The sequence below is a fragment of the Egretta garzetta genome, unplaced genomic scaffold (genome assembly GCF_000687185.1).
Source record: "Egretta garzetta isolate BGI_Z169 unplaced genomic scaffold, ASM68718v1 scaffold287, whole genome shotgun sequence".
Classification (NCBI taxonomy): Eukaryota; Metazoa; Chordata; class Aves; order Pelecaniformes; family Ardeidae; genus Egretta; species Egretta garzetta.
This window is the reverse complement of record NW_009260435.1, coordinates 1,596,956-1,615,248: the sequence shown is the minus strand read 5'-3', so window position 1 is coordinate 1,615,248 and position 18,293 is coordinate 1,596,956. Positions and strand designations below refer to the sequence as shown.

Genomic DNA, 18,293 nt, shown 5'->3' with positions numbered 1-18,293 from the left:
GACATCACTCTGTGCCCATGCTCCAGGGCTTACAAACAACCTCAAAGAATAGCCGTGTGCAAACAGTCAATTGTCCCAACGGGATGGTTAACTCTAAAGATGGATGACAAGAACGTCCATTTCCCCGCTGCTCAGGTTAGACACATCTAACTAAGGGGCTTTTTCATTACTGTGGAACAGCAGCAGCAGCGAACCGATTGCGAGGCAAATTTGATAAAAAGGAAGTTTGGAAAAGTAAAACATACAGTTCCAGCACTGCCCTCCACGCACACTCCTCACTTTGGACTCTGGCAATGATGGAGGAGGATGTCCCTTCTGGGCAGCACACTTGCTAGAAATGGCTAGGGTATGACTAAATAAAATTTTGAAAGCACCAGTGAACAGAGCCTCTCCTGTAGGTGATGCACAGCCAGACATGCTGCCAGTACCCTGCTTTGAGCACTGTAGCTGAACGAGATCAGAAGGTTATTCACGGGTTGTGGGTTACTGCGTGTAAGAGAGGTGGCATTTCAAAACTGGGAAAACAAAGGCAAGATTTCACAGGTTTATTTCTGCTCTTTGAAAATAAAGTACATCTCTTGGGCACAGAGGCATGAATTTTGCCCTCTCCCAAGCACAGCCCCCAGTTGCTGGATCATCACTCATATCTCCTCGCTCTCCTCTCCTGAAGAACCTGCATTTTTGCAGGATGGTTCAGCTTCAGCAAAGCAAGATGAGATTATGTTCCAAGCCTGGCTTTTAATCACTTTCTGAAAACTCTGTTTTGCATAACAGAGTCTTTTCAAACTTTAAAAAAAAAGCTTTCAGCTCTGTTCAGTTCTTTCAAAGAACACGGAGAAACAACCTTCAGGAGCCTATAAATGGAAGTATCGCTGCTGTAGTCTTAATTCAGACACTCTAAATGAGGGCAGAATTCAGATACACACCTGTATTTTGGATCTTGGGACACTTTTCTAAAGAGTCCAGCACCAGATTCAGATTCCACTCCAGTAATCTATCTAAAAATTGGACATCATCATGCACAGCTTGTAAACCTACTCCAGGCAGTGAAGTACATGCTGAGAACAGAAGTGAGAATCTGCCTGAGGTGTTGAGCTCTCACAGCTCTGGATGGATATACTGGCTAAAGTTTGGAAACAATATTTTAAACAATAATCTCCCCTCAGAGAGAGGCAAGTACAGGTGTACATGAAAGCATCATCCCGGTTTGCCTATAAACTCTTGATGGTTTGTGAACTCTGAAACATCGATTAGGAAAACCAGAACATAGTCATCATCACACACACGATGACTTAGCTGTATGGATGCATGTTATCTTCTGAACACAAGAATTCAATCTGCATTACTGATCTCTTGTCCAAACGGAATTTCTCCAGCCCACAAGACTTAAAAGTAATAGACTCTAAAGCATTATGAAGAAAAGATTAAATAACAGAATTAAAGTGTGGAAGGTAGGAGAGGGCCAAGTGCCACCTGGACACCTTACTTTTTTTGGTGAGAAGTTGTACGGCGAGTGCAGAAGACGGCAACTATCACCACTATCACAATGGTGATCACTCCGACAGATACTATGATCACAAGGAGCATGTTGCTGTCCAAGGGAGAAGTAGGGCTTCCATGGGGACTGTTACTGCCTGTAAGAGTTTGAGGTGGGAGAAAGGGGTTATTTATTACATAGAAAAAATCCCCATCAAAAGCAAGCAGTGCCCATCAAAGACTTCTAGAATCACGTGGACTAGCAGAACGAGGAAGATGGTCTGTCTGCTAGGATTTCAAGTGAAGCGCTCGCTTATTTTTTTGTCATTTGCCAGTTGTGTTTCTGTACAACTGTTAAATCTACAAGCTGCTTTATAGACCCATTTCCAACTAACAGTCTATAAAAATTTACATTCACCTACTCAAATAGTTATAAAAAAATTCAATAGTTTAGAGTCTAAGGAGAGTTAACCTGGGACCTTGCTAAAACTATAGCACTGCAGGCATCCCCTTGGACCCAATGATCACATGAATCAGCATCAGTATTCTACAGTGGTCACTTCCCTCCGGAAGAAACACATTTTATGTAACACTAATGAGTGTTACCTTAGGGCAAGGCTTCCGCAATGCACAGTGCTAATAAGGAGAAGGACTTAAGATGATTTTTTTTTCCTTCCTAATATGTTCTTACTGAATTAATTTTACACATGGGCACTATAGCAGCCATTTAAAACTAAATGGGGAACAAGAGCTGCTTATCAAGACTGAGATGTAAATGCATGTGATGGTATTTTTTCGATATACCCCACACAGGAGGCAAGAACACTGTGACAGAAGTGTGATAGAATTTCTTGAGTGGGAACAACTATCATCACAGAAAGTTACTGCAACCCATGTAATCGGTATTTTCAGTAAGATACAGCATCACTCGGTGAAACACCAAAAGCCACTGCATTTGATTTGAAAAGCTTTACAACAACACTTACCACCAAGCGGTGGTTTGTAATCTGGTCCTATGTCCATTGGGCGGCTTCCTTTCCCTGCGGATCCTGAAGCTGCAAAGGTCGTACATGTGGTAATTTTACATACACATAGATACACGCACGTACACATAAACACACACTTGAGCATTTCTAAGGTAGCTGTGGTTCTCCATTTCTCTGAACCACGATGAGCATTTTTTTTCCCCTCCTTTTCTCTCCCCTACAACATGATTTGGCTTTGAGCAGCAACTGCGTTTCTCCAAGAAGAGAACCACTTCTTCAAAAGAGCTAATTAATAATTAGCTTCCCGCATTACTATCTTCCTAAGTTTAGGAGCCTTTGCTAGTATTCATTTTTAAAAATATAATAAAAATTATTTGCAGTAATAGGTATATATTGAGGCAAATGGCTTTGCCACACTTGAACAGACAGCCAATCATCTTGAAACAGTAATCATACAGATTTCTTTTCCTAATACCTAATTACAGTAAGCGTGCAAGACTGGAAATAAGTAGAGGATCAAAAGCACAGTAAATGTAATATTAAGTCCCTGCCTATCCATAAAAACTTTCAGCTTCTCCCCACTCTTTTCTGCTTGTCTCACCTTCGCCACAAGGGACAATGAAGTATCACAAAAATGTTTTGGGTGAAACCTGGGACAACAAATTAATTAATTGCAAAGCTTTACATTGACAGGCTGATGATGGAAGCAAACGTGTCTGTACCTCAGTGATTACAAATGGCAAATTACACGGCGCCTCCGGAACCGTAGCTCCTGCCCTGCCCTGCCTGCTGACCCTCTGTCCTCTCTTCACTCTTACAAGGACCTCCCCTTGCGTAATTCGGGTCTAATTTAGATCACTTGCTGCCACAGCAAGACACATGAAGTCACAAGTTCACCCCTAACGTTAAGACCTCTCCTGAGTTAGCAGAATGCTTCCCGTAGGTAGATATACAAACCCCTGGTTCTTCCACTTCTGCGTTTTCAGTAAAACGCACTAATGCTAAATTACTACAAATGATAAAAACACTGTAGTGGGGGAAACAGAGAGAGATACACAGAGCAACATTCCTCCTGCTACAGGAGTCCATAACGCTTCGCACATTTTTACACTGTTACGCACAAAAAGCCAAAACCATGAAAACCCAAAAGCCTGCAGATTCGGCAGTTTCACAATCAGGAGAAGGATTTTCTCCGTTAAAAAGCCACTCTAATCAGGAAGTAGGAAGTGTTAAGGGATGTGTAACAAATGGAAGTTGTGAACCTGAAGTCAAAGCTTGTAAATTCCTCACTGTGAAATAAAGACAATTGGTAAAACCAGCAGAAGCTACCGGCACAAATACCGATTCAGCCCCGGGAAAGGTAACATGGAGGAATGTTACATGGATGCAGTGAGGAGTTAGATGTAGTCTAAAATAATGGAAAAGACATATCGCAGGACAAATCTATAATGAAAAAGACATATTGCACCTGCCAGCCTAGAGAGGACACTGCATTCAGTGAAACGGTGCTCTCTATTGGAAGTACTGGACTAATAATTCTGCAGCAGCAATGAAATAATTAACAGAATTTTAAACAGCTTCTATATAGTAAATTTACAGCTGTATGACCAGATAGCTTGCACTGAAAAGATGTGAAAAAAACCCTAGATGAATTCTCTGATTCACTGAACCTGGCACTGAAGATACGCTGGGGCACCGGGGAAGCTGCGGGGGAAGGGAGGAATAAAAATAACTGGCAATATTTCAGAAGGACAAATAAAGACTCTATGCATTTTTAGTGCAGCAGCTGGAGCAGTAACGCAGGCCAGATCATGGAAAAGGTGATAGATAGGAGACAGTGGCACATTTTACACCCATCTTTCTGTTTTATTGAAACGGGTGTTTTCAAACAAACTAAATGTCAGACTATAAATTTGGTTGGTAACAGTAACTATGCAGACACGCTATATTTAGACTTCCATAAAACATTTTGCTGAATACTGTACAATGCTTTGTTAAAAATAGCATAATAAAAAAGAAATGTGGCACATATTAACATGATTAACAACTAATTAACTGATAAGAATTATAATTGCAGAATCATTATTCACAAGGGGTATTTCTATTGAGCTCTACAAAGAACTGTGCTTGGCCAAGTGTAATTCAATATTCTTAATAACACCGTGAAAGAAAATTAAAATAATTGCTACTGAAGTCAACAGATGACATAAAATACTGGAGTAGATAATATGATGTACAGAGTCACCTGCACAGGCCAGCAGGGATCAGGTTTGTACGTGTGGGTGTAACACCCTGCATTGGTGTGGTTTACCACGGGATCTGTGCTCCCTGAATGATGTAAATACTCGCACAGCCAACTGCAGGTTTTATATACCCCATACGTGTTTGTATGTATGTGAGAAGCTCTACAGATCACACTGAGATGATAAACCACTGGGAGGCAGCGATACGGAGAAAGCAGCGTTCTGGCAAGCAGCCGTATTTCCAAAGGGACATCCTTGGGAATAGCTACCTGTGCATGACCCTTGTAGAGCGCAGCAGCTCAGGGACGCCTGACACTGGCACCTACTGCACAGTGGCAGTGTCTGCGCATTTCCAAAAATAAAATGTAACACAAAGTCCAGTTTCCAAGATACGAAGATGTTTAGGTACCTAAACCAAGAGGCTTCTCAGTATCTAATTCCTGACACCAGGGATCATTCTGGGGAGCTCATCTCTTACACAGCGCAACCTGAAAGATGACATGGCTCTGCCGTGCAGTTCACATAAGGACCCTTAACTCATCGCCTCTCTGGGAAGCAGCGAGTCGCCACTGCAACAGGGAGCTTAAGCCTTGCTTCTACAGGATACACTCTGAACAAGCATCTGCACGTGCTACATCTTCTGTACAGACACCAGCCTTTTTTTCAGGACCTTACCAAGTTTCTTGTTCAGGTTTTCCATTTCCTTCTATCTTAAGGAACAGTTTAAGATAACACTTGAAATAATTTGGTTGGGTTATTTTTATGTTTTTTTTTTAGCCTGTCAATCTCCATGTTACCCATTAGGTAACAGAGTCAATCCCACTGTAGTTTTGTTCCTTCCCAGTCTCAAATAACTTGCCTACTATTTCCTGAAAGACGCAATTCTGCAATTCAGTGATGCTGCACAGAGCTTGCTTTTCTGCTCTTCAGCTCATCTTCTCCCTTTCTACATTTAACTTCCTGCCAGGATTTAGAATCCCCGAGTATCCTTAGAGGAATTCTGAAACAAAACTCTCTTGGCTTTTATGTAGGGTTTTATGATTTTGATGTAAGTTTTGATTGATAAAAATTAATCAAATGGTTACTAGAAGAATATGTTACTTTAGGATGGTGACGACAGATGAGAAGATTTAGTCATCAGAGGTTAGAATAGTGCAGAACAGAAACCAGCAACTTTTACATAAAACCTTTTACTCCTCCCCTAGTCCCTTCCACTTGCAGTTGAGATGACGTCATGGCGAGCATCTGCTTCCCCACAGACATGCCAGAATCTCAGCTAGCATCTCCGTTACACAAGTCTGGATACGAATTTACTCCATAACTGTCTAGTATCAATGTTATTTGGTACACAGAAGGTAAAAGCATATTTAATAAATTACTTCTAAGGAACAAGTTGAAAAGCAAGTAAAAAAAAAAAAAGCTCATTTTCAACCTCTTTAGCATCTATTTAACTGCATCTAAGCTGCTTGCCCATCTCCTTTTAAACTCATCCCTCTAGACTAATCCTTCCCCTTTTTATTGGGCTTCCAGGTTATTTGGAAGAAAGCAAAAATAGCCCCAGGACATTCACCTTGTAATTCGATGTAGGAAACTCAAAGCTACCATTTTTCAAGCCTTAAGGTTTTTAGTCGCTAATGCTGTCTCTTCAGGGGAGTCTGGCGTCTAAAGGAGCTGACAAGCAGAACCTCTCTTGCAAAAAGCTTCCTAGAGCAGGCACACTTTCCTTTTTTATGAAAATAATTACAGACGTAGAGCTTGCAGAACAGCACTTGTGCTAATTAGGTAACTCTTTGATCTTCCACGCTACGCACTGAGATCTTGCATCAATGGTCAGAGGCTGGAGTACCACTTAATCCAAACTCCCTTTGAGAGAATGATTCAGCTCTGGCACGAGCCGCTTGCCCCTTCACGCGATATCTGACTACAGAGATCACTTCATATTCCTAGCACCCAAACCATAAATAGGACTTCCCGTTCTTCCACTATTAAAAGCACAACAGGAACTTGCTCATTTACAGTTAGAGCAGCAGGTACTTGTGCCATTTAGGAAATGCAACAGCACATGGACATGAAAAACAAAACGTGTGAAGGACAGAATAAAAGAGAAAGTGTGGCTGTTCATTTACCTTGATCATTAGGCATTTTATCTGAGGATTCAGCTAGTAGGACAAGCACAGGGAAGGAAAAAACAAGAGAAAGATCACAAGGCTTGCAGGAGTGAGAGCCACAATTCAGTTTCACATAGCACGAGCAGGCTGGCTGGAGCGCTGGCGTTTCTAACCGCTGATATTCATATGAAGTACTGTTAAAACACCTACTCCTAACTTTTTACTTTTCACCTCTCCTTAGAGTACTTTTTCCCAAGCTGTCATGCATTCGTACTATCTCACCAGTTACCCATCACCCAGCAGTTCTTGATTTAAGAACCTGTTGTGTCACACTACCGCCCGTTACATCATCTGAGTCACCAGCGAGCAGCCGTGCGCTGGCCACTGACTCCAGGGCTTGCGGCTTTACACCACTGCATCACGAGCAGGCGTGACACACAACGACCTAGAATCTTAAAGCAACTAAAAACGGGTTTTCTAAAACAAGCACATTTAGGACGTGGACCCTCAGCATTAGTAACTAGATGACCTAAGTGCCCACCAGTAATTTTGAAACAATGCAATTAATCAAACAGCTGAGTGACATTTGCATATGTATTAGCTACATGCAAGAGCAATCCAATAGAAAATTTCATCCTAGTTGTCTTCCTGGCTTTTCCAGTTTAAATACAAAATTCACGCTACCGGTGTCTTATCCTTATAGAGGCTGCGTTTGGAAAACGAGGAGGAAGATATTTAGATGCACGTGATTGTTTACCTTTTGGGGTTCTGAACTGAACTGCCTCAGACATAGGCCCCATGCCCTTTGAGTTGCGGGCCTGGATTTTGAAATAATACGGCGTGTCAAGGGTCAGTTCTTGTATCTGATGGGTCAGTCTGTTTCCCACGACGGGTTCGATAACCCAGTCATGTATTTCAGCATTCACATCCGTACTGTAGTAAATGATGTATCCTAGTCCAAGGAAAAAGCAAAGGGACTTTATACATAAGAGAACAGGGTAGCCGTAAGGTCTCACAGAAAATGCTCTATTGACTTTTAATGATATTTGCACAGCTAAATGATTATTACTTTTCTGAAAGCATAGCCTTACTTTTTCAAAGACTAAGAATGTGTTCAAATATTAGACAGCCTTCCCACCTTAAATTTTAAACTGTTCAAAAGGAGAAGTTAAGAGGAAAAAAGCCATTTAAAATATCAAAATTATTTTTGACCACTGTTCATTGAGTAAGAAATTCCTCGTTTTCATCTCTTTACCTGTTCATAGACCAAATAACGTACAATAACATAAAGCTGTGATTATCAAAACATCCTCAATGTATTAATATTTATAGAAAATAGTTAACATCAAAACAACTAAACCTCCGTGTTCAGTAGTTTATAATTACTTTATTATTTTTCAGTTTATTAACAAAGATTACGATAACCTGAAGATAACTGAAGTTACCTTGCACGTCACAGAAAAAGGGTACGGGAACAGTTTATGTTCTGTTATTAAAATATACTGCAAGTACAAACCAAAATGAAGTAAAAGCTTTGTAACTTCTTTATGTAAGAAACACAGAGCCCCAGCATAAAATAAACACTGGCACCAGTATAGGGCTGGGTCACCAGACACTTTGTACACAAATTGCTGCTTCCTGTGCCCCACAGCCTACCAGCCTGGGGGTTACAGTAAGGATGGGGAGACGTTCTCCAGAGTGACTTCCACTTCTTTAAGCCAATTGAAAATATTGCCAACACCCCAAATTCGTAAATCACAGGAAGCAGCGTGGCACGGAGGGCGACACTTGAAACAGGTCTGGCATGCTTCATTTCTTGCCTTGGTGGTGCAGTTAACCACTGGGGTGTAGATTTAATCACTTGCTACTTGTACAGGTCACAAAGCAACATATCTGTAACTTATCTAAGAAGGGGCAATGTACATATATAAATACAGTGACAGCTAAAAGCACTATATTTAGTATAGACTACTGAGTTAACTTATGACTGTACTAATTAGTTGGCAACTTTAATGATGCACAAGCATCTGGAATCCAGACCAGCACAGTTCAGTATTTCACATCCACCCCACCCCCATCCAAAGGAGATTAGAGCTGACAAAACAAGTGCTCCGCAGACATGCTATCCAGTGCATGGAATGACATCATCACCTAGTTCTTACGGTGTTGCTTAATGCACAGAATGAACGGAGCTGAGTTAATAAGTAATAATTACTCAATATTATTATGATGAGAGTAATTATTACTCAATAAATTCTCCCGCTGGCAGTGGCTCTCCCCACCAGAGGGCACTCAGCCCACACGTCCCTGAGAACTCCTGCCTTCCTCCCCTGGTAACCTGAATTGAAGGGTTGGTGGACTCAGACTTAATGCACAGAATGATTTATTTTATTTTATTTTTTAGCTGCTAACTGCTGCTTATGCAAAACCTGATAAATACTGGATGTTTTCACTCAACACCTATGAATAAATGCAAGCTTCTCCTTCACAGTATAGACATAGCAAGGAGATTTTTCTACCTGGAAAATTGAACGTGTATGATAATTTCGCTCATTGCATTGTGCAAGCAAATTCTGATCTCTTTTTACATTGCCTTCCCTTTCTCAGGTACGCACTTGATGCGAGATGATAGGCATATCTTTTTGAGACAGTACATAACCTGGGGATATCTGCGCCTTCCATTTTACACCTGTCTGAATGACCCTCACTGACCCCTGGCAACCAAGTCCTTTAACCTGCCGCTAAGATAAAGGCTCTCGTTTCCCCAGTCAAACCTTCTTTCTCATAGAGAGGAAACATCTTGTTGATACTAACGCAGAATTGGCTTTATAGGTGGTATAAAAATATGCACACACAAGATATAAACAGCTACATGCATACAGAGACATAGGAATGGCTCAGACAGGCTACAGAAAAAGCCACTGTCTGTTAGAGCTGCATCCTTACAGCTCCACTTGTGAGCCACGCTCGGCACACGATGACACCAAAGAGCAGTGCGCCAGGGTGCTGCACAACCCCTCCGGCCCTATTTTTTTAGCACTGACACCATAAGGACAGCATACACGTTAGAGCCCCGCCATCTTACCTGCAGGCTTGTGCTGCCTGCATAGCGCCGCTTTGCCTGTTAGGGGTCTTTCTGACAGCTCGCTTAGAAGTTTATTGTAATTACTAAAGGGTAAGTGTCTCCAGTATTCTGCCTTTTCAGAGGATCAAATCAGTTTTAGTCTCCTGTCTAGAACCTGGGCTACAGTACCACCTGACTGGGTGCCAGCTGGTGACAGGTTTCAAAGGCTTGATACTGCTCCATACTTAATTCTGAGAACAAAAGCAAAATCACACGCTGCAGACTATATGCTAATAAAATCTGCTTTAAGCTTAAAGCCTGGGGTAGAAAAGGAAAATTGAAGTGAATTCTCTCAAAAAGCCTTTAGAAGTGTGAATCCAAACAGAAATTACAGAAAGGAAACGGTAATTACTATTTTCTGTAAAATGATTTATCCTACGTGAAAGTGATGCAGTCACAAAGGCAAATAACAGTTTACTCCTAACAATTATGTCAGGGGACTGATCAACTGACTTTAAGTCTGTTCTGTGCTGCAAAAATAACACAAAGATGACAAAGAGCACTGGGATGGGGTGGGCCAGAGGCATTACAGATGTATTTCTGGAGGCATGCTATTAGAATAACACAAGCTGATGAAGGCAAAGGTTATGGAGATATTTAAACATTCAATTATATTTCTGGTTAGACTCCAATTTCACACTGCAGTTAGTTTATATCTTAATATATTTTTACTAGGTACAAAAGTAAATAATTAATCTGAGCTACTAAAAAGATTGACAAAGAAGATAGAGACCTCTTGGCTAGCTCTAGGCTAAATGAAGTATAGAACGTGCTATTAACCAGGCATCTTGTATCAGCCTTTATTGCTCATGCAAACTGCACCTGTAATTTTGCCATTGGCTTCGGATGGAGGCTGCCAGTTAACAATTATTGTCCGAGGCTTTCCCTCTTTGCTCACCACAGTCACATCTTTGGGAGGAGAAGTAGGAACTGCAAACAAACAAACATCAGACCATCAGAAACAGGTTGCCCGGTTTCCCTGCGTATAAACAAGTAACCTCAGCACCTTCACTTTTTATTTGTTTTACTGTTGAAAAAAGGCACATACAATAATAAAAACTCTGAACGTTCAACCATCAGGTATATTTACCACCTAGTGTAGTGGTCTTACTGATCTACTCCATTCAACTGGCAAATGCTGCCTGGTGTGCAGCATCTCCTTTCCATCAGGAGTTACCCGTTTCTAAAGCATTTCTGTCCACAGATGCTGTGATTCATGACTAAATGAGTCCATGTGTCTTCAAAACCACGTCATCTTTGTACAACTAACAGCTGGGGCCAAACGACTTCTAACCTGAATTTCTTTGGTCATCAGAAAAATTGCATGAACTTGTGAAATAGATGCATTTTGTACGCACAGGCACATGCAATATCTCTGTATTTTCAGGTTTATGGTGGGACCAAGACCTAGTAATGCCCATTTTCCACTTAAATCTGAATCAGCAAAGTAAATCCGCCAGAGATTTAGAATCATAATCCATAACTGCTGATTTACTTTATGGAAGCTTTTGTAAAATTGCAAATTTGTAAATTGCAAGGAAATCTGCACCACAGAAGCACTGGAAGTCCAGAAATATTTGCTGAACGTAATTGTCCAACCTTTTTCCTTGGGTTGCCCAAGGAAGAGAGCAAGATGGAGAGAAAGAAAGGGGGAGCGCGCACTTCCTTCTCCCATCAGCCTCATCCTGCCCAAAGCTCAGGAAATGGCGCGAGTTGCTCCAGTGAAAGCCTGAAATCTGAGACCTTTCTCACTGTGCACTGAAATATCCAGCTGGGCCTTAGATTAACGGCTTTCAAATGCACAGAGCCAATGCCTCCAAAGGTGCATTAACCAGCCACAGTGTGCAGTGCAACATTATGAAAAACACGAGACTTCTAATTAGGTAACTTTTAGCGAAGTAAATCCGCCTTGGATATTTAATACTGTAACAGTAACGTTTAGTGCTTACACAGTGCTTTCTGCATTTGAAGAGCTTTATGTATATTACCCATTAGAAATTAATCTGTCCGTCCTCTGAGATGGCTACCTACCATCCCTGCGCAGTCATAGTTGGAAACCAGGGATAGCAAAAGCTCAAAATATGTAATCCCAAATACTTAAAACCATGCTCAACAGAAAGGTACAGACATAAAGGATGATTCAAGGCCCTATAGTAAGCTTCAGAGGAAAAAAAAACCCCAGGACTAGCCCTCAGGAGATCACTAATTCACAGACCAACACTGGGCCCACTATCCCGTATTTTTCTTCAGCATCAGCTGAGGAGCAACTCCTATACAACGCTGCTACTCATGAGTATTCAAAAATAGTGAGTCACACGCTCAGGAATTTGGCAAGTAATATAAATCACAAGATCTGTTAGGAGAAAAATATATTCAGCCTTTTTTGTTTTTTCATTCGCTTCTTAGTTCCCAAGCTTTTAGGTCATATTTGCAAGTGTTCTTTACAACCACCCCAACTAAAAATGTACTTTCTATTGAAATGAAAAGAAAGGAGAGCCCCTCTATCTCGCCCTTGCTCCTGTACATTTTTGAGTTTCAAATTCCCTTTTAACAACTTTTTCTGTGCAACTTTTACAGTCCCTGCTCTTAGTGTAGAGCTACGGATGAGAATTGTATGTGTGTCAGCAAAAATACCAAATAAAGTCTTTTAACATGGGATGGGCATAGTGATCGGGATGGGAAGGGAGCCTCAGTCCAGATGTGAGCTGTCAGAAGGGCAGCTGACTGCACATCACGGCATTCCCACCAAACACTAAAACAACTGAAGGTCACGAAGGGTTTACGGGACTTCAGAGTAACTTAGGAGCTTTCTGATGTTATCCTGGGTTTGCTTTTTCTTTTGCCTTTTTATAGAATATTTAGATGATCTCACCAATTCTTTGCCTGCTTGATTTTTTTTTGCTGTATTTTCATTTACCGTTAGAACTACAGGGTAATTTGGATAGGCTCTCTCTTGTCCTTACAGTTCAGACAGAAACCTAAGCATAATACACAGTAAATGTAATTGCACATAGATCATTTCACACTGCAGGATAAAAGGTCCTCATGAGGGACAGGTCCTGGACCCAAGTGGGCCCAAGATCCTCCCGGTAGCTCCAAACCCTCTTCTTTTTTTTGACCTGGATGTCTTAATTTCTACTTTTTTTCTTTTTTTAATTCATTTGCCTCATGCACTTCCTCATTCTAATTATTATCATCATAAATAGAGCGAATTTTAATTATTATTTGCTAAAGCATTTTCTTTGTATTTGCCATTAACATGCTATTTCTGAGATGTTTCAAACGTACGCTTCTTTATTCTCTCCTGTCCGTGAACTGTGGTACATTATTCATTATTTCTCTGTAATTTGATGTAAATTCTTTTTGCATGCAATCATTCCTTTGAATTTTGAAGTATGTTGTTGTTTTTTAATCAGAATTTCTGACTAAACTATGAAGAAAAGAAGCCCCCAGCAAGTATTCATCAGCATAATAATTTTAAATACATGCTTCCCCTCCTCCAGAATTCTGGCAGACGGCTTTATTCTGGCAAACTCATCAGGAATGTCGGCCCTTCCAGAAAGGCACGAAGGAATACCTAATTCAAAAGTTGTTCCATGGGCTGTCATACTCCAAGTACTTGATCTTCGACCTTTGGTCACCATCACGGAGAATTCGTACAAGGTATTTGGTTTTAAGCCAGTCACTAAATAGCTCAAAGTGGTCGCATTTGCAGTCTGAAAGAAAAAACAAAGCGCCAATAACTTCTGAACTGAAACCTATATACCACCAGCTCTCAAACACCCGTGTCTCAGGTAAGTGATCAAAACATTTTAGCATCTCTACGTTTTCATAACCACGGTCATTAATTCTGTAGTGTTTTTGCTCTGTCATGCAAATTCATTAATCAAGTATTAATGTGCAGTTGTTTTATCCTAAACTAGAAATTCTTTCTGCAATCAGCAAGAGTATTTAATAGCCGTCAACTATAAATTAAAAAAAATAAAAAGCAATACAAGGTCCAGGGCACACTTGTTATGCAGCAGACTATACCACCCTCTACTTGGGGGTTTAATTTGCGGCATTTCATTAACTGATCTGGGAAGGGAAAACAATGAAGCACAGCTAACAGCAAGAGTCCTTGAAACCTCTATCCGCCTTCCAAAATCCTGTTATAATTTTCAGTAAATTATTTAACATACTTAAAAAAAAAAATCAACTGAAAGTACAGATGCTAAGAGACTCAAAGACAATGCAGCTTTATTAATATGTAGATATTTTTCAGAAAGAATGGTTATCTAGGATCACACACTGAGACCGCATGGTTTACGGTGTAATTTGTAACTCAGCCATTGAGGCAGAATTTTTGACCTTTTGATTCAAGTATCTGATATTTGTTATCCCTGACTTGAACAAACCACAAAGTACTTGAGGCCTATGGAAAAAAAAAAAAAGTATCTATATGTATGTATATTCCTTACCTTGACCTACAGCTATCTAAACACGGAATTAAAGAGTTAGTGGTTTCTGTGTTTGACAGGGCCATACAACAACGGTATTAATAACGGTTGCCTTCAGAAAACAACTCTTTTCAGCTAATTCTTTTCCAAGGAAAAGGCTATCTATGTCCCTTAAAGACTCTATGAATAATATATCCCAAATTCTGCAAATAAACCCCTTATTTCTCAAATATCAATGACAGCTTTTTTTTTTTTTTTTTTTTTACATCAGGTGAAAGTTTAGAAAACCCAAACCAAGTGAAACTTAGATTTGTACTGAGTGTTGTGCTTGTTCACTGACACTCGCTTTGCCAGTTAGACATCACGGGGCTGGACAGCGAATGAAGACATCATAAACCTAATTAAAATCAAGTCCACCATTACCTTTAAACCTGTACTTGATACAAAACTCTGTGTAGTTTCAAAGTAGATGTGATTGTGGAGGAATGGCTCAAATATTTAAGCACCAGGCAGGACAGTTCTTCCATTAGTTCCATGACAAAGCTTGGTTGAGCACAACTTCCCTCATGTAAACATGAAGCCACGCGTTCCTAGGAGCTTTCCATCAGCTCTCAGAGGGCCAAGCAACGCTGTCTCCCAGCGCTTTATGTGGCGACTCAGGGGCGTTAGGAAGTAGCTGCTGCTTCAGTAGAAGCTGCCAAGAGCTTTGGCCTGGACATTTATGTAGTGACAAGTGCAAAGGAGAAACCTTTTCCTAGCATCTTGCATTACGAGCTGCCTTACTCCCAGAGCACACCGCTTCTTCCTCTCCAGAATACCCATGGAAATTCCTAATGCCATTTAAGCATTTGATCCTGTTTGTAGTATGTTTTAGCTCCTAGCTGCAGTCACACATGGCAGCTGGAGTCCTTTTTACAGGTTAAAGTGGTATTTTTCATCTATGGCTTTGAAACTTGGTATCTTTTAGTCTCACTGCACATCATACTGAATGCAAATGACACATGAAATGCTAAACTGGAGCCTTAGACCTCTCTGCTTTCTTCATTTTTTAACACCACTTCCTGTTTTTAAGGTCACAGCGTATCCCATGGTACGAAACCCTGCTCACCTACTAGAAATAAACTTCATAAATATTACCCTGTAAAATTTATTTTCCTTTTATACAGTCCTAAAAGATCTAAGTTAAGATGCAATATTTTTTCTTACACTTGAGAGCACACCAATAAATCACAGGTAACCCGCGAGTAGGACAACTCTGCTCCACCACAAAAGGGTCTCTCTGATCCATGTTAGTGAAACGACATGGCTCAAAGCATGATGGAGTATTTTAGCTTCAGGAACTGTATCACATCTCCCGTGTTTGTATGCTCTAGATTGACACAATTATACAAATTTAAGAAAATAAGGCTCCTTAAGGTGGAACCTCTTAGCTTGTATTTGAGGCATGCAGCCTTGTCTTTAAGAAGAGTTTGTGAATGTCAGCATAGAAGGGGGAAACAAATGTAGAAAATATGAATGAACTCTTATCAACATCCAATGTTCTGACAAGAGGTATGGATGAAACAACACTGGTTTGAACAGATGTAGCTCTGGATACTGGAGAACTGACATGGAGAGAAGATTACTATGTGCAAGGCTGCGTAATGGAGAAGCTCCGATAGAACCAGGCGAACAGCCTCAAAACATGCAATAAATAACAAAGCTGCTAGTGATGGCTATGGCAGACAACACGCTAGCTCACACCTCATGAAGTTACCAAAGACCTGACTGAAATGCAGCAGCTTATTAAACAGCACCACCGAAAAGAGGTTTTGCCTTTCTTAAAATTAAGAATTGTTACTGTCCAATGGAGCAGTACAGAATTCATGATTGAAACAAAAAGAAAAGCAGGATGCGAGTTCTCCAAACATCATGGGTTAAAAATGATTAGAACAAATGTTCTCAAACATACGTATTTTCAGGTTAATGCTTTTTACAGTGAGAACTTTTGAACTATATTCCATCATTAAATATTATTTTTGGTCCACAATAAAACTTCTTGACCACTGGCCACCAGCACCAAGAATGGTGGGAGTATTTAATTTACCACCGAGGGTGGGGTTTTTTAAGAATTTAACTTATGAAATTGCAGCATTATATAAATCACACCCGAGACATCCTCTGCACATGACTCGGGAATGTGGGTTCATAAATAACTTGCCTTTAGAGGAAGAACACACATACATGCATCTTTTCATTTCATTAAAAGAAACCAAAAAACCCAAAACAAACCCCAAAAAATTGGTTTGTAACAAGATTGCCCTGCAGGAGCATAAAGGGAGCTCCATGAGCTGGAAATTTTAACAACCTTTTCCTCTGAGTCTCATTTCAAATGTGAACTTTGCAGTCAGCATTTTGTAGGCCTCCAGATAACTCCAAAAATTAAAAAAAAAAACCCAAACAAAAACCCAACTACGAAAATCCAAACCAATAAACCAAACCCCACACTTAGTCTCCAAATCAAAACAGTAGATGAAAATCAAGGAAGGCAGGGATATCACAGTTATTGTTATGTATTTTGCACCCATTTGGTTCCCAAAGCTTCACTATCAACATCATGTGAACAGAAAAGGTTGTAAAAGGAAACTTAAAACCGTCAGGGTAAATATTTTTTCTGCGTGACTCGCCCCACAAATTCAGATTCTTCTGCTAACTGGAGGGAAGCCATTGCTAGCACGTACTTTATTGATGCCCTACCGGCTCCTCTAAAGGCAAGCCCGCATCTGTCATACAAAGCGATCACGTTAGGGTGAAGTAGAAATGACAAAATTGTCACCAGGGTTCTGCAGCAGACGGTCATTCCGGGAGTCCCTGCCTGCCTGCCCCAAGCCAGCTCTTCCACTCACTCCCACCCAACACCCCGCCTCGATCTCCTTCACACATGCGCAAGTACGACCACAAAACCAATCACTTCCACTAAATCTAGAAGAATCTTTGAAGTGATGATTTAACTGAGCAGCCCAGGCATCTCAAACAAAGCCAGGCACACCTCTACACCGTTTTCTAAGCACTTGTCTTTACTCTCAGCTTTCACTTAACCCCGGCACGAACATGAAAGAACTTCTCAGTGAAACAACGCAGCCGTGTTAGTGTTGTTGAAACTCCAATACCTTGTACTTCGTATTTGCAGGAATATTGGTTTTCCAGCGAACTGTGTAGTAGCGAGCATCTGTGATCTTCTGGTTCTTCGGCAGTGAGTTGTCTGCCCAAGTGATCCGTATGGTGTCATGGCTCAGAATGGAAGCCTGAACTCCCACCGGTGGCATCATGGGAGATGGATCTGGCACTGGAGTGTATGGAGCATTAATAACAAACAAATCAACCTCGGAAGTGTCTAGGGAATTGATGGGTAAAAAGTAGTGTATTATAATTAAAAAGGGAGAAGGTGGCAGTTTAATGTAAACAAAAAAAGGGAAAATGCAGGGTAGTACAATGAAATGAAAGGTGAGACATGGAGAAAAAGAGAGAAAAGCCAGAGTTAATAGGTGACATAAGACTGGCTAATAAAATTACTCTTGTATCATGTTCCCTTCTTAAGACAGTAAGGCAACATATATATGCTAATAATATATATACCTAATCGTATTAGTGTTCAGCGCATTCAACCACGGCCTACAAACCCCAAACGTACAGTAATATTAACTTTGACTTTATTTGCCTCAGAATGTCCACCAATTCCTCTTGCAGAAAACAACAAGGAGGAACAAGAGCTGGACGACTTCTAGATGGGTAAATGTCACTTCATAAAAATTACAGGGAATTCTAAACACCTTTTACAGAATGTTCCTAGCAATCAAGCTCCAAGTATCACACAAATTTGCAATAACTGAAGAAGCTGCAATTCCAGTGTCCTCTATAAAACCTATCAGGATTCCTGC

At 40.6% G+C, this 18,293-nt stretch overlaps 1 protein-coding gene across 1 annotated transcript in view; it reads right to left on the bottom strand.

Annotated features, from left to right (window-relative positions):
* NEO1 (neogenin 1) overlaps positions 1 to 18,293 on the bottom strand; it is a 150,412-nt gene that overhangs the window by 11,622 nt on the left and 120,497 nt on the right. Inside the window, exons 16-22 of the mRNA XM_035899461.1 lie at positions 17,526 to 17,749; positions 13,515 to 13,653; positions 10,760 to 10,867; positions 7,571 to 7,765; positions 6,832 to 6,864; positions 2,463 to 2,531; positions 1,487 to 1,634 (exon numbers count right to left, since the gene is read on the bottom strand). Coding sequence (XP_035755354.1) covers positions 1,487 to 1,634; positions 2,463 to 2,531; positions 6,832 to 6,864; positions 7,571 to 7,765; positions 10,760 to 10,867; positions 13,515 to 13,653; positions 17,526 to 17,749 — 916 coding nt within the window. The remainder of the gene's footprint in view (positions 1 to 1,486; positions 1,635 to 2,462; positions 2,532 to 6,831; positions 6,865 to 7,570; positions 7,766 to 10,759; positions 10,868 to 13,514; positions 13,654 to 17,525; positions 17,750 to 18,293) is intronic.